Source organism: Oratosquilla oratoria, chromosome 5, assembly GCF_046742065.1.
Source record: "Oratosquilla oratoria isolate Oo_2021 chromosome 5, ASM4674206v1, whole genome shotgun sequence".
NCBI lineage: Eukaryota > Metazoa > Arthropoda > Malacostraca > Stomatopoda > Squillidae > Oratosquilla > Oratosquilla oratoria.
In genome coordinates this window covers 77131902-77148507 of record NC_134781.1, presented here as the reverse complement: position 1 = coordinate 77148507, position 16606 = coordinate 77131902, and the positions used below count along the sequence as shown (strand labels likewise).

The 16606-nt window shown below is 38.4% G+C and overlaps 1 protein-coding gene across 2 annotated transcripts in view; it reads left to right on the top strand.

The window, feature by feature from the left end:
• The first annotated feature begins 4044 nt into the window (after positions 1-4044).
• The window catches only part of Upf1 (Upf1 RNA helicase), a 30456-nt gene continuing 17894 nt past the window's right edge, over positions 4045-16606 (top strand). For both annotated transcript variants that reach the window (XM_076185466.1, XM_076185465.1), the window contains exons 1-5: positions 4045-4340; positions 13073-13180; positions 13455-13604; positions 14149-14321; positions 14477-14689. In XM_076185466.1, coding sequence (XP_076041581.1) covers positions 4164-4340; positions 13073-13180; positions 13455-13604; positions 14149-14321; positions 14477-14689 — 821 coding nt within the window. In that variant the 5' untranslated portion in view covers positions 4045-4163. The remainder of the gene's footprint in view (positions 4341-13072; positions 13181-13454; positions 13605-14148; positions 14322-14476; positions 14690-16606) is intronic.

Genomic DNA, 16606 nt, shown 5'->3' with positions numbered 1-16606 from the left:
CACAACCCCAGGACGTTTGGCCCACTGTGGGCTACATTTGGGACACAAAATATGATCTTGTTGTTAACGACATATTAAGAAACATGTTGTTTTAAAATGTCCCCATGTTTCTATATGTTGTAGTTTATTGTCATTTTGTTTAAAATTTAATGTTTCATTTGCCAACGTTTTTGAATTCCTCCTGTTTAAATTGTATAGTTTATTGCGGCGTTTCATAAGCTGAGGTGCTGAGATCAATTATAGAGGGTGCTGGGAAGCGAAGCTACATACACTTTCCCATATCCTTCTAATAATTCAATATCAGGAACTTGTGACAAAACCTCAATCTACATAGCAGACAAAAACCCCAATAGGAAAGTCGGGGGTTGAGAGGACATAACCTACCGATTGGGGTTTTGTCCGTTGGGGTATTGTCCGTTCACCCAATATTAGTTTGGGATGCTGGATTGTTTAGATCTGACTACAGGTTATGCTAGGGTCGGAAAAGATTTGAAGCGCTGTTTTATTGTCATATATTCTAATGACATATTTGATAATTACCAAATATCAATGTTGTAATTAATGTCTTCCTGTTTATATTATTGTTATTTTTTATATTTCATATTTATTTATCTGGTATCCCATAGTGTTCTTGCTTGCATTTTGTAGTTTGTTGTTTTATTTCATACCCCTACCTATGAACTAACATGTGTTAAACTCTATCAAGTGTTACGTCACACTACAGCCTGCAATCGATTTTCTTTACACGGTTTTAGCATACACACCACCTATTGTCTAACATTGTATATTAAACTACAATACGTGATAGAATATACATGAGTTTTCATTACCATTTCTCCCGAATCCCGAACATCCCTGCGTTGCACCAGTTTACTCCTTACTGACCGCACATACATTCGAACCCGCCTACAAGTACTCGGAGGCGCGGTTGGTAGAGTCCCTGACCAACATTACGGCGGTATGGGTTCGAATCCTGTCCAGAGCTGAAATAATTTCCGTATCGCTGTGCTTCGAGTTGTTACTCCAACTTCGGGTGTGTGTGTGTGCGTGTGTAGGGTCACTGGATTACCCATAGATCGGTCTTACGAGCTCTGAGCTCTCTTCCGGGAGGGTAATAACTGTAGATCACGAGTCCAACTCGTTATCCAAGACCATGGTGAATCACATACAATTTTCTACTAAAATACACTCCCTTTCCGATTTTTTCTCTCACACTACGTCTCATTTCAGTTTATCTTTCACTAAAATAATTTAATTCTTTTTCGCTGTCCCAACTTTCGAGCGGATAATGATGGGCTTCACACGAGGTGACCGAAAAACAGCAGACTGGCCCAGCAATGCTACAGAAATATGAATGTTCGCATAATAAAACGACAGCTAGACAGAATACGCGACACCCGGCGGATAATTACAAGAGAGACATCTTTGGAATGTGTATATGTGTCTATGATATAAATAAATATAAGAAGATACTGTCGCAGTTATGCACTGGGAAATTAAACAGTCACAAAAACAATAAATTAAAAGGGCTCTGGGAGTATATGGACGGAAGATACTTTTTATTTACGAAAAATAAATAGCATATCATCACACAAACGAAACAAATCTTACAATCCCAGTCATGCAGTAGTAGTGTGGTCTTTGCATGTAATGAAAGATGCTAGAATAGATATGGAATACAAAGGACGTTAACCAAAATGGTCTCCATCCCAGCTGACAGATCGAACATGTTTGAGACTCGAGAAACTAAGATTACCAACATTGGAAGAAAGAGAAGAGCTATGAAAGGTGTGGGCAAGATTGATAAAAACGATGAATTGATGTGGGATGGAATTATCAAGAAAACAGAAACGTGATAGAACCAGAAGGTTTGAAGGATATATATATATATATATATATATATATATATATATATATATTATATATATATATATATATATATATATATTACAAATGTATTTGTAGAAGAAACAGCCCAGACCGAATTCATAAAAAATCTATACAGTTTGGCCGTAACGCTGGTCAGTGACAATGGACCATAATTTGGCGGTTCTTCCTTGGTAAATTTGGATCACATTTGCCTATTTTTCCAAATCATGGCACCATTTTGCCCTTTTCTAGTAAAAGTACAGTCAGTCATCCACCAATTGTTCTCTACATTCTTTGGGTATCCCTTTGGAAATCCCATCTGGTAAATTACACTCTATATGAGTCTATCCCCTCTAGCACTTCTGCTTTCACGTAATTTAACACATACTGCATATCATTCCCCCACCCTCCGCAGCCAGATTTCTTAGTAAATACCGATCAAGACATTTTGTTCGTTATGTCAACCTGACATTTTTGCTTCTTGCACTGTTCCTTCTATTTTCAGCTTCGGGATTCCTTCTACGTGCCCCATTGCGTCATATACAAATTTATGCTTACGCTAATTCTACCTTTATATATGTCTTAGGACATTAGGAGAGTAAAACATCTTGCGAGTTCTTTATATAATATATTAATGACGACTATATAAGATACCAGCATGTCTTAGCTGGCCGGCGTCTTCGATAAAGATTATTATGAAAAATGTGTGTGTATATATATATATATATATATATATATATATATATATATATATATATATATATATATATATATATATGCATTTATACTTCACATATCAACACCAGGAACTTAACATATATTTCAGCAGTCCAGGCGTGATAATATGAACTTTTGGCGATAATAATAGCAATAATGTGTCGGTACTGCATTCCTGCTTCTGTCCTTCACTTGTCATGCCACTTAGTCATGCCCAAGGATTCATCCGTGCCACTCAACCGAGTTAGCAACTGGCAACGGCCTTTATGATTAATCTCTACCTATGTTTTACCTACAATTCCTTTTCTGTCCACATTCTGTTTAGGACATCTACCTTTATCCTTGCTCATGATAGTTTCTGTATCCTTATTTTTTCATCTATGCATCTTCGCCCACAGCCTGTCTGCCCTTGGCCTCCTATCTCTCAACCTTGCTCCACGACCGACACCATGATCTACGTCTTTACTTCGAAACCGTCCAAACATTTTGTACTTTTACACCAGCCTAGGCCTTACCGTTGATCCACTACTTTCAACATCTGGCGGCTTTCGTTCATTGTTTTCCTGAATTTAGTGGCATGATTTTGTAGGAGAAAAAATAATGTTAGATTCACAAGCTTGATAATTAGATATTCATATATCTAGAAACTTATAAAAACAATGACTGTTGTACATAACTTCCTTTCTAATGGTAAATAACACATGTATTTTTTATGTACTGAATGACACTGAAGGATTTCTCGATTCCCTTGCGCACCTGTAACGTTGGCATGGCAACTTAGGTGATGACCATATATGTTTGCGCAGAAATAAGGGCATGTGCTCTGAACTTACTCTGAAAATGTAATAAATATGAATTTCAATCATGTGTTTGAGTACACTTGACTAAAGTTAAGAATAAGATTAACTGAATTGTCGTACATCTCACAACACAAACATGTGTACGGAATTTGTGTAAGTGTATACACAACATTATTCTTTTGGTCTTCACTCTAATATGTAAGTTAAATTGGATACCCATTTTGAAATATAATTTACTGCATCACTTACATATTATGGCGTAATTTCTTATCAATATGTTCATTAGGAATGTCCTCTCGAAGAATATATTATTAAGTTATCAAGCTACAAATGGCCTCCTGGTGTTTAGTAAATGTACCAACGAGGTATATATAAAGGTCGTACAATTAAAAAGGATGTTCTTAAATTACCATATGCTTAAGATCTGACATTAAAACTATTAGGTTGTGAAAGTATATTAAATACATCACTCCTGTTGTCACCTACACTAAAATGACGTGGTGTCAGATACCGAGTAAATAAGAGACTAGATGTATATAACAAAATGTTGCAATAATTTGCAACAATGCTCTATATAAGATTGGATAGTATATATAGATGACTTGACTCGTTCACCACGATTGTCTTTTGTTTACTTGTACCTGTGTTTGCGGTCTTGCTGTTTCCCTATTGCCTAACATGGTAGCCGACATGATAGTGTGTTGGGGAACGTTTGAGCGGAAAAAGGGTTGACTAAACTTTTGCAAAGGCTAGTTGAAAGCCTTTAGTTGTTTCAAAATGAGTGTTGATGCCTATGGCCCAAGTTCGCAGAGTTTAACCTTTTATGACACCGAGGAGAATGACCTGCTGGGGGCTGACACCCAAGGTTCGGAATACGAGTTCAACCTGACTCTGGGCAGCCAAACGCAGACCCAGGCTGATCCAATAGATAAAACACAACCAACACAGAGTCAGGTGAGTAATAATGATCCATGATATATTAAGACGAACTAGTGGTACAATTTGCAGTGAAATTAACAAAAGGTCATGCTCTTATTTGTTGCATTACCAGTGTTGCGCGTTTTCTTGTGTGTGTACCATGTGATGTACAATGTTGGAAGCAGTTCGCAGTGAGCATATCTTTATGATCCTATTGTAGATAATGTTCACCTTGAAGATTGCTGGGCTGGGCACAAAATACATAACGATTTATTACATTTAGTGGGTTTATTAATGATAGGGGCTGTACTTTTTCGTGGTTTCTATTAAACTCGTTACAGGTTAGATTTCTCAAGTTTGGGATTATATTAAGGCCAGAGATTACTTCCAAAGGTAATGATAATGAAGTACAAGTGTTCTGGGTTGGATTTAGAAAGGTTGAAATATATTGCTATCTAGGGTGTATGTCTTGTTTCATTATGTTTAGTATGACAGCTGTTTTTTAATTTTTGTAGTGTTACAAAATACAAGCTGTATTTAAAGAAACGATAATAAAAATTTTGTTGATTGAGTTAGTTTTGAGTATTGGAATTATTGTTATAGGGTCCCGGACAGTAATCAAGTTTCGATGTTTCTCCAATTTGCTCGAGATTTTAAGGAATTTTTTTTCAATAAGTAGTAATAGGAAATGATAATAGTGTTATTTAATTTTGGAATATGTAAAATAGGTTTGTGACAACTTAAGCTTATGCAAAATTTTGTCATTGTATAGGATTCAGGATAATTGTTGGTCCAGCATACCTAACCTAACATAACCTAACTTGATATAAGGGTTCTACACCAGTATCACGCAAGGTTATTTTAGGTCAAGTTAGGAGCTATTGGGCGAGTTTTATGTTAGATATCCATGTTTGGATAATTCTCGAATTATAGCAGTATAGTATTATAGAAATAGCGTTCATGTGCTATTATTTCTTTTTTTTCCTCAGTCTGTGTAAGGGATCTAAGCAGATGAGTTCAAGTTGGATGGGAGGGGGGCCATTTGGTACAGGTGCTTGTTTGTGATCTTGATTTTGTAATTTAAGAATTTAATAGCGCCATTTCTTTTTTTATATAAATTTTCTTAGGAAATTGGTTAGTGTCTGAAAAATATCAAATGATGTATCAATTGTATTATTTTGAAAATTCAATAACTTCTATTAATAGTTTAATTAATTTTTCTTATTTTCCATGAAGAAAACAAACACCTCTGAAAAACTGTGTACTATTAGGGAACAAATGGGCGGGAAATTCATCAAAGATGAATTTAACTTGTAGGAAATATCAAGGCAAAGGATGATGATCGTCATTGCATCAATTGAAAAGCGGTATATGATCAAGGGGACACATTAATAGATATAAGGATAAAGTAATAATATTTTTTAATGTTTTAGATGTTAGGTTTTTGCAAGAAAGATGTATTACCACTAGATTATGGCACATGTCTTCTAGATCCATCCTTTCAAAGTGTCAGTGTTATAACATTTGTCTCAAGGTGCGTGCAACGAATAGGCATGGCATCACATTCCTCAGAGAAAACGGGGCAAAATCAGTCAGGAATGAACTTGAACCAAGATCTTTGTCTTGTTTATCCAACTTTCTTGGTAGAATCTGTAGATGATTTGGACAGGAATTGCATTCGCTTCCTGAAGGGCATCAGTATACAACTTTAACACGTACTAGCAATAATAATTATAACGATTGTTGCCATACGTTCCACTGACACGAAACCTGCAACCCTACGCTCACTGGCACCCCATTTCAGAGAGGGGGAGGTTTTTTACTAACAGGTATTATTTTTGTTAGGAGAATTTTTATGGATAGAATTGCTACAAGCTGGTGATAAGTGATATTCAGTTTATATTTGTAGAATGTCACATGCCTTTCACCATACTATTAATTTGTATTTCTTTGCCAACAATTAAGTGCATCTACATGTGAGGACAATATAACACTGATGTGTAGTGTTTTAAATACAATACCACCAGCCACAAAATAGTGATTGATCAATGTTGATACTTTTTTTTTTGCAAGTGTGACCTTGTACTTCATTCATATCGGCATGTGTATCACTTTTGATACTGCCTTAAACTTTGCAAGTTTTTCCAACGTTTTGGCAAGTATGACCTTGTAGCCTATTCCATGCCTGGGCCTTTTGGGTGACTCAAAATTGTCCTTTATATTTTGCCTTGAGCAGTGGAGTTTTTACTCAGATTACAGCAATTTTTTCATAGATTACTTTAGTAAGAAAAGTATCTTTTAAGAGGAAAAAAAGTGAGGCTCCTTGCATAGAAAGAATAATACCTTGTATGGAAGTCCTCTGTAAAGATTTTAAGTGCATTGGTGGTGTAATAATGGGGAGTGTGCATGTCTCACATTAGCTTAGTTGTGGGGTTCAAATCCCCTACTGCTCGCCAAATCTCGGCAGTGACTGTCACCTACCCCAGCAGTCTAAGCACACAGGGCAGAGGCAACAGATTTGGCTGTTGCTACACTCCTCCTTGCGTAAGCTCCTCAACTTCTTTGTTGTAAAACTTCTAAGACCAAAAGCACTGGTTATATGCTGGATGTCATTTGCCGGTTGATAAACAAGCTATTAAATTGTGCAGTCGGTCAGTTCACTGCCCCAGTCGAAGCTTGCCCTTATATTTTCCCCATTATCTTAGCTGTTTGTGGATGAATTTAAGACCAAGTATTCTGGTACCTTTGACAACTTTCAACATGTAAAATGGGTAATTCAGAAAAGAATTCGTGTGGAATCATAGAATGTGTAGAAATGAGGATACAATAGATTAAGTTTAATGTCATGAACTCCTATCAGGAGGGCTTTATAGCATGGAAATAAAGATAGAATTGCTCAATTAAGAATTTTAAAGTATACCTTTTCTTGCTCTCTTTTGATTGATTATAATTTCAGTAAATATCATAATGTTTGGAATATAAACTGGCCTCATGCGTATGTTGAAAATACTTTAATGGAAAATGAGCACATTTGTGTCCAGAAGGTATAATCATGAACCTTTTCAGTACATTTGATTGCTGGCAAATTCTGATAATTCTTATTAGACAAAAGAGTAGACTTTGTGTCGAGCAGTCTTGATTTAGTTCACTTCAATCTAATGCCACAGATTTTGTGCAAGAAACCTGTGACCCTCATAAATCTGGTTATGGCCACCAGATTGGTAGTTCATTCAGGAAGATTTCATCTGTATTGGGTGGATGTTGGACATGTTCAATTTCATTTGTGTGGAAAGTGCTTCAGGGGTATGTTATACATGTTGATTGTGATCCCGTTCCTGATACCTATTTTCCAGAAGAACATTAAAATGATGCTTTTGCTGAAGGGATTTAGCTTCTCTATGGTCATATCTCATCTGAGAAAAATAACCTGGTGTTAAAGTAAAGTTTATGAAAGTTATCTTTGATTGAAATATGTAGTTTGTCACCAAGCATAAGGAGTTGATAATGCAAAATGACAACTTCAATCAGACCCATTCCAATCCGATTGTTCACAGGAATTGTCTATTTTTCTTCTTTTCTATAAAGCACCATTACTAATCTCCCATACTCTTCGGAAATTACATATACCAAAGGCTTTTTCCCCCTTATAACGGAGGTAACCAAAAAACAAAGGCATAAAAACCACTCCCACCCATTCCATCCCTAACATTCTCCACTCCCCTCCACCCTCATCCCTCCCTCATATCTTGGCACCCCCTGGATGATGGGTCATCCCTGCATCTCACCCACTGCCCTTGGTCAGAAGCAGTGTTGCAAAATGGCACATCCACAGCGAGTCCACCTCATTAAATTGGCGACCCCCCCCCCCTCTCCGTGTTGGATGGTATCTCAACATATGAGTTGTGGTAGTACGTGGTCGTAGTTGAGCGGTGTTCGGAGGCTTAGAATAAAATGCAGAGGAGCAGCGTAGCTCTGTCTCTCTGTGGTCTTTCTCTGTTTATTTGGTGACAGGAGGTGTTTATATACATGGCTCGTGGCTAGGTTGCCGACGAGATAATATTTATTTACAAGATGCAGTTTTAGCAAATATTAGAGATCAGGATAGGTTTTAACTACCTTATACTTTGCATATACATATACAATGAAATACAGTTGTCCGAGGTTGGACAGGATGGACATATCCCGTAGGAAAAAACAATTTGTATCAAATGGTAATTGCTTGGCTTGGTGGCAATCCTTTGGGTTGGTGAGGCGTTGATATTTGGCCACCAGCTGCGGGTGAGGTGTCCTCCTGGACAATAGCGACCTGACCCGGAGCGACCAGGTGCGTGAAGACGTCAGGTCGACTACCAGGCTACTGCTGTATGCACCGAAAGCATATGTGCAGTGCTGATAGTATAAGAAGAGGTGGTAGATTACGTCTTCTAGGAGGTCTAGATGCTAACATCCGTCCCCACATGCAGAAAAGGAGAAGACTGGGAGAAATCCCTTCAGGCCGAGTCAATTTATTTCTCACGCATACTCCCTCGACCCCCATCCCCCACCCTCTCCCCTTCATGCATCACAGCATCATCTATACATAACCTTTGTCCATTCACCCCTATCTTCTGTTCCCTCCTGTCCTTCCTTAAACGATGTCCCCCCTATCCCAATGCCCCTTTTACCCCATCCATGCATCTCATCCTAGGTCGCCTCCTCATGTTCACTCCTTCCACACCTCTTTTACTAATCTTTCTTCACTTATTCTTTCCATGTGTCCAAACCATCCCAATACTCTTTCATCAACCCTATCTCCCAATTCCCTTTCCAACTCTGTTCTCCTCCTGACCTCATTCCTCACTCAGTCTAGCCTAGTAACCTGTATCATACTTCTTAGGCACCTCATCTCAAACACGTTCAAACTCCTCTCTTACTCTCTGTTCCATGTTTCTGCCCCTTACAGTGCTGTCAGCACAATCATTCCTTCATACAATCTCCTTAGCCTCCATTCCCAAATGTCTATTTCTCATTACACTTTTTAATCCCCCAAGGCATTTACTCACTTCTCAATCTACATTGTACCTCCACCTCCACTCCTCCCTTTCCCATCACATTCGCACCCATGTATCTAAAACTATCCACTTCCTCCAGTCTCTCCCCCTTAATACTCTCTTCCAGTCTGTTGCCACTTTCTCCCCTTGTACATCTCATAACCTTACTTTTACCCACATTTATTTTCAACTTCCTTCTTTCGCACACCTTCCCAAACTGTCACTAACTTCCTCAATCCCTTCTCTGATCCTGCTACAAGCAGTGTTATCAGTAAACAGTTGGCTATCTCCCACTTTTCTCCATATTTTTTAACCATCTCCAATCCCTGACCCACAACCTTTGTATTTACCTCTCGCACCACCCCATCCATGTATAAATTGAACAGCCAGGGTGACAATACATCTCTGATGAAGCCCCACCTTTACCCCAAACCACTCACTCTCTCCATTTCTAATCCTGATGCATGCTCTACTATTCTTCTAAAAACTACACAACCCCACCTGTCCTAAACCCACACTGTTCCTCACCAATTACTCCCTCTCTTCCTCTCCTAATCCTCTCAATCAGGAGTCTTCCATAAGCCTTCCCAATTACACTTAAGCAGATCCCTCTGAAACTACTACACTCACACTTGTCCCCTTTTTCCTTGTAAAGGGGAACTATACAGGCACTCCTCCAGTCCTCTGGCACTATACTCTCTCTTTAGAAATTAACTTTTTCTTAGGGTATAGCCATAGATAGTTTTATGCTTCAAGTCTCCTATTTTTTGTGTTGTATCAAGATTTTTGTCGACATTCCCTATTGTCTATATCTTCAATGTATCCGTAGCTTTCTTTACTATGTTCTTCATTGGATTTGATGGGTTTATCCAGATATTATTGTCAGTAGATGAACAAGGATAGATATTTGGAGAATATATTTGGGAAGGCATAATAATACCAGATGTTATATGTTATGGAGTTCTGTTTTCTCTTGAATTACATGGACAGGGTGGCATGAGTGATCTTCCTGTGTGTGTGTGGGTATGTTAGACCTCTTATCTTTAGTGACCTATCCTTATCTTGTCAGACTCCACGCTGCTGGGAACTAGAAGACAAATGAACATGTGGTTTCTCAAAGAAAGTTAGAAATGATAATTTATATCAGTAGAAATTGTTTTGTAATAGGGCATTTATATTTTTAAAGTATTTTGACATTTTGATGATCATTTCTGAAAAATTAGGCCTTTGTGTAACAGAAGATGGAGTATATTATCTTACTGTCCAAAATTCACTCTAGACAGCCAACTCATAAGATATTTTCGTTGAGTGCCTATGAATTGAACTGGTGGCTATGACTGGTTCTTGGAATCTACAGGTCTCCTGTAACTACTCGTAAGGGTTGATTAATTATTTCAAGGTATTATTTTGTGCAGTGCTGCACCAAAAATACTGTATATAGTATGGTACAGTTGTGACCAAAAATGTGTGTTATAGCAGACATACATCATTGATGTGGAAAGAGGTTTTGTAAGGGAGCATGAAAAATTGCGCAGTGGCACAGATAACATTTCAGATAGCTAACTCGTAAGAGTGCCCATGAACTAAACTGGTGGCCATGACTGTTTTCTTGCAGTCTACAGGTCTCCTGTAAGACAAAGACAATAGAATGATTGGTACTATGTAACTACTCATGAGGGTTGATTAATTATATAATTTCAAGGGATTTCTTTTTGCACAGCTGCACAAAGTATAGTACAGATGTGACTTCAAAATGAATGTTGTGACAGACGTGTAATATTGATGTAGAAAGGTTTTGTTAGGGAGGGGAAAATTGTGCCGTGGTTGTTGAGATAACATTTCAGGAAATGAAAAAAAAAAGTTTATTCAATTTTGTTTGAGGTCATTGGATATCTGCTTTTTTTCTGTATTAAGCAACTGTACTCTGATATTCATTTATGGCTTAGTATAGTGTTGAATAGGTTAATCATTCTCGTGGGCTTTGAAAGTGTGTGAGGCAACAGCAAAGACAACCATTTTATGGTGGTGTTGGATTTGTGTGATGTGATTATGTTCACAGAATATGAAAGCAGTGTACAGAACAAATTTTGATTATTCATGTTTGTCAGAAAGATGTTAATGAAAGACTTAGTCACTGAAGTTATTACTATTTCTATGATAGGATGTGCTTTTTGTGGATATAACAGATTACCATTGTTTCACACTGAGTCACGGGCTGGTGATAAAAGATTGCCAAGTTGTACTGTAGTGGTAACTATTGTACCTTATCTTGTACTCCTTGCCAACCACCTCTGTGCTGCCACTCTTGGGCACAACTCTTTGTAATGTATATTTGTCATTGGTCTGGGCCTCTGTCTCATCTCTTTTCTTTAATTTAAATTTCCCATGGAAGTTAGAAAATCTGTCACTTATTAGTTATGAAAGAGAACTTAGGGGATGTAGTTATTGGACAAGTATATTATAGTTTTTATGGATCACATGAAGAATCGTCACCCCAGACTTTGACAGGGTGACAAATTTCATGTGGGCTGTCCTGGGGTGACAATTCTTCATGTGGGCCATCCTGGGTTTACGATTCTTCGTTTAAGTTGATGACAATAATCATAAACTTCATTTAACCTAATCTAAGCTAATCTAACCTAACCTAACCTAACCTAACCTAATCTTTATTCCACTGTTGATATTCGGCATATGGTGTGACAGTTCTTCAGGTGGGATCTCATGGGGTGATGATTCTTCATGTTGGCATTCTGGAGTGACAATTCTTCATGTGCTCCGTTTTTATTACGGGACCAGTGACAAATCCCCACTTGTAGTGATTCTGCAATATGGATGGCAAAGGTGCCCATTTTCAAAACCCATGAACCTCCTCTCCTCTGAGAGGCTGACACTTGATCTCTGGACTGGGCTCGGGATCTCTTTATTAACTTCAACTGTATTTCATACACTTTTTTCACTTGAGACCTGACTACCATTGACTGTTCCTCTCCCCCAACCACCCACCTGTTGACATAAAGTCACTCACTAATGCGACATTGAAAATAATCCAAAATTTCCCATAAATATATGTGGGAGAGCCTGGGGATTATTGCCAGTCACTGTAAAACTGTGGGTTTTACATGGTGGAACAGGAAGCAGCGATTGATTAATTGATTTTTATTTATTTATTTTTCCCGTTTATTTTCATTATCGTCATATATGATTTACTTATTTTTGTCTCTCTATTATGCTGTGATGCATGGAAGGGAGTGGGTGGGGATGGGGGGTTGGGGAGTGTGTGTGAAAGATATTGACATAGCCTGAAGGGATTTCTTCCTGTTTTCTCTTCTGCATGAAGGGATGGAGAAGGGGAGTTGCCAATTAAATGAAACAGCCTTGCTGTGGATGTGCTGTATCCTGCTGCATTGCTTCTGACCCAGGGTGGTGAGCGAGGTGCAGGGATGACCCTTCATCCAGGAGGACCCAAGAAAAGAGGGAGGGAGGGGTGGTGAATGGGAGTGAAGTATGTGGGGAAGAAATGGGTGGGAGCGGATTTATGCCTTTTGAATTTGGCGGCCCCCCTTATAAAGGGGGGAAAAGCCCGTAGTATATATGTACTGGGCTCGGGATCTTATTTTTTTATTTATTTATTTTTTTTTTTCTCTCTCTCTCTCTCTTGGTGATCTTGAATTTGCTGTGGATGAGTATCAATATACTTATGATCCTGATTTATATATTGACATTTTGACCTCTTCTTAGGTGACTGTGAATGGAGAGGATGTTGATGTTGAAGTGGAGAAAGCAACAGAGACATTGGCGGAGCTGCAGTTTGAAGAGGAGGAGGAAGAAAATGCTTTCTATGCCAAGGTAACAAGTAACAACATTAATTTTTGTCTTACCCTAATACTGTAGTGTGTCCACTATATTTCAAGGCAACAGTAAATAAAAGTAAAGATACAGAAGTTGTATGATTATTAGTTTTATGTTGAGAGGGCTCGAATCTTGGTAGTACCAGCCCTGCTGCTACTGTTACATCTATTATCAAATGTTGGAAAGTTTTGCAGGTGCCAATTCATTTTGGAATTAAGCTATAGACAGCTTATTTTTTGTAACACTTATTCCTGTATTTTATCCATTGTAGGAACTGCCGGAGTGGGCTTGCAGATACTGTGGCATTCATGACCCTTCCTCAGTGGTTATGTGCAATGTGTGCCACAAATGGTTTTGCAATGGCAGGGGCAACACATCAGGCTCCCACATAATCAACCATCTTGTCAGGGCAAAACACAAGGTAGGTACATTCATGAATATGAACTGTAGGATTTTATTGAATGAAGCGACCTTGCTGGGGATGTGCAACTAAGCACTGACCAAGGCAGTAGGTGAGATGCAGGGGTGACCCATCATCCAGGATCCAAGATAGAGCAAGGGAGGGGGCTGAATGGGAGTGGAGTATGTGGGGATGGAATGGGTGGGAGTGGATTTTATGACTTTGTTTTTTGGCTACCTCCCTTGTAAGGGGGGAAAAAGCTGTTTGTATGTATGTATTTAATCATACTATGGAAGAGTTCTTGTGCCTTCCAGTGGATGGCAAGAATGTGTGATATTAATATAGGAAGAACTCAAACATTGGAATATTTATATCATTTAAGAGCTAGCACCATACCATTGTGCTCTGTAGATGAGGCTGAACTTCAGCCTGAATTAGATTACTCTTGAGGCTCCTCTGTTGTGCTCAATAGCCAATTAACATTATTTGGAATTTGCTTCAAGTTAGTCTTAGTATTGAATGAATTAACTTGTTTTTCTAATGACACTTTGTCTAATGATTATAGGAGGTGAGTCTACACAAGGATGGATTGGTGAGGGACACTGTGCTGGAATGCTATTCTTGTGCTGTCAAGAATGTCTTTGTGTTAGGATTCATCCCAGCAAAGGCAGAGTCTGTGGTAGTTCTACTGTGCCGACAACCTTGTGCTGCACAGAGTTCTCTGAGAGACATGAATTGGTTAGTATGGTCAAAGGCTGCATAAAACTGACATGTTTAGGGAACTTAACCTGAATGTAAGGACAGAATATGTGTACAGTTGTCTCAATTTCTCAATTTAAAGAGTGACCCTTACCCTATCTCTTAATTGGTTTTCCAAATAATGACAACTTTAGGGATCCAGAGCAGTGGAAGCCCCTCATCAATGACAGAGCTCTTCTTCCATGGCTGGTGCGAGTTCCTTCAGAGGCTGAGCAACTAAGAGCACGACAAATAACGGCTCAACAGATCAACAAGTTAGAAGAATTGTGGAAAGAGAATGCATCGGCAACCTTTGATGATTTGGAAAGACCTGGCATAGATGAAGAACCTCAGCAAGTTTGCCTTAGGTGAGCCAAGTTGATCCTGTATTTGATATAGTTATAATTGTTATTGCCACCCTGTAGTACACACACCAAAAAGCCTGGTCTCCCAGGCAGGTGGCAGAGTTGAAGCATATGGCCTAGCACTCGTCCCTTACACATCTAAAAACCCATTCGTTGCCCCTCCTACATAAGCACTCCATAGGTGCTTGGGTCAAAGATGCATCACCTCATCATATAGGAACCCCAGTGTCTCCTCCATTCAAGAAATGCAAAGCAGATTTTTCTGTAAATTTCTCTGTACTTTTGCCCAGATTTAATTATAATTTTCTTGTCTTGCGCACCCTCCCAAACACTCCCAACAACTGTTTTAATCAGAGCAAATGACATTACACGCACACACACACACACACACACACACACACACACACACATACATGGTAAATACGAATATACAGAAGAACTGTAAATGGCTGAAATTATGAACAACCACTTCAAATCAGTATTCACAATAGAAAACTCACCTAACTGTAAGGAAATAGATATCCCCCTCAATGAAAGAAATACAGGTACACCTCACCTTACGTCGTTAAGTGGTTCCAGGAGACACGACGTAAGTCGAAAAACGACGTAATTCGAATTTGCTTACAAGTAGGCTAGGTAGGCCTGGTGTAGCCTAGGCTAAACTGCCAATAGCCATTTTTCAGTACTTTTACTTTTGATTGCATTTTTTATTAAACAAGGTTAATAAAAATCTATTTTAAGTTTCCAAACAGAACATTTATTTATCATTTTGTAATAAAGTATAAAAAAGTACCTGTACTTATTCATCAATACGTACAATTTGCTGTACTTTATGAATGCATTGTCAATTACATACGGTGAAACAAAACAAAAAACTAGTTTAAGCTTACAATAATTTTGTAATAAGTGAAAAATTGAATAAAGTATTTTTAATTTACCAATGCAGTACATAAATTATGTCAATGGTTACGCGTTGCTATTTCGCGGTGCTGTACTCTATGAATGCATTGTCAATAACATACGGTAAAACAAAACAAAAAACAAAGAAATAAAAACTATTTCAAGCTTACATATAATCATATTGTAATAAGTGAAAAACTTTAATGTATTTTCAGTTTACCAAAACAGTAGATACAATATGTTGATGTTTACGTTGTAGACGTAGATGGCTGGGGATTGTCGACATCAACATCAGCTGATTCTCGTCGTTCGACGCGTAAAAACTGGTCAAGAGTGCCTTGAACCGTCTTCTTGTTCTTTTCTTCAAGGATTAGATTATAAGGAGCAAAAGCTTCATAACAAGCCCCCATTATCTTGGAAAAGCGTTGAGCATTTGGATCCATATCCTCAAACATAGCAAGACCTTTTTCGATGTGTGCAAATGCTTCCTCCATTTTCTTAATGGTGAAGTGGCGTGGCTCAGATTCATCATCCTCTTCTTCTTCTTTCTTTTGTTGCTCCTGAAGTTCCATCAAATCCTTGTTCGTCAGTAACTCCTTGTCTTTTTCAAATAAATCTGTGAAATCCTCTTCCTCCAAATTCATATCCAGCTCTTTGCTCATTGTAACCAAATCTTTGTTGACAACAACAGTATCGAAGCCCTTAAACTCGTGCACAAATTGCGGGCATAGCTTTTTCCATACACCATTCATAGCAGTGCTCTGAACATCATTCCATGCTGCTGCTACATTCTGTAAAGCTTTGTAGATGTCATATCCCTTCCAAAAGTCGCGAAGTGTGATAAACTCATCCATTTCAATTGCAGCTATTGTTTGCCGTAGCGTACGCTTCATATAATAACGTTTGAATATAGCAATTATCCCCTGATCCATTGGCTGGAGAATAGACGTAGTGTTTGGGGGGAGGTATATGACGGTAATGTTGGGGTGAAAATCTGCGATGTTTTGTGGGTGGCCAGGA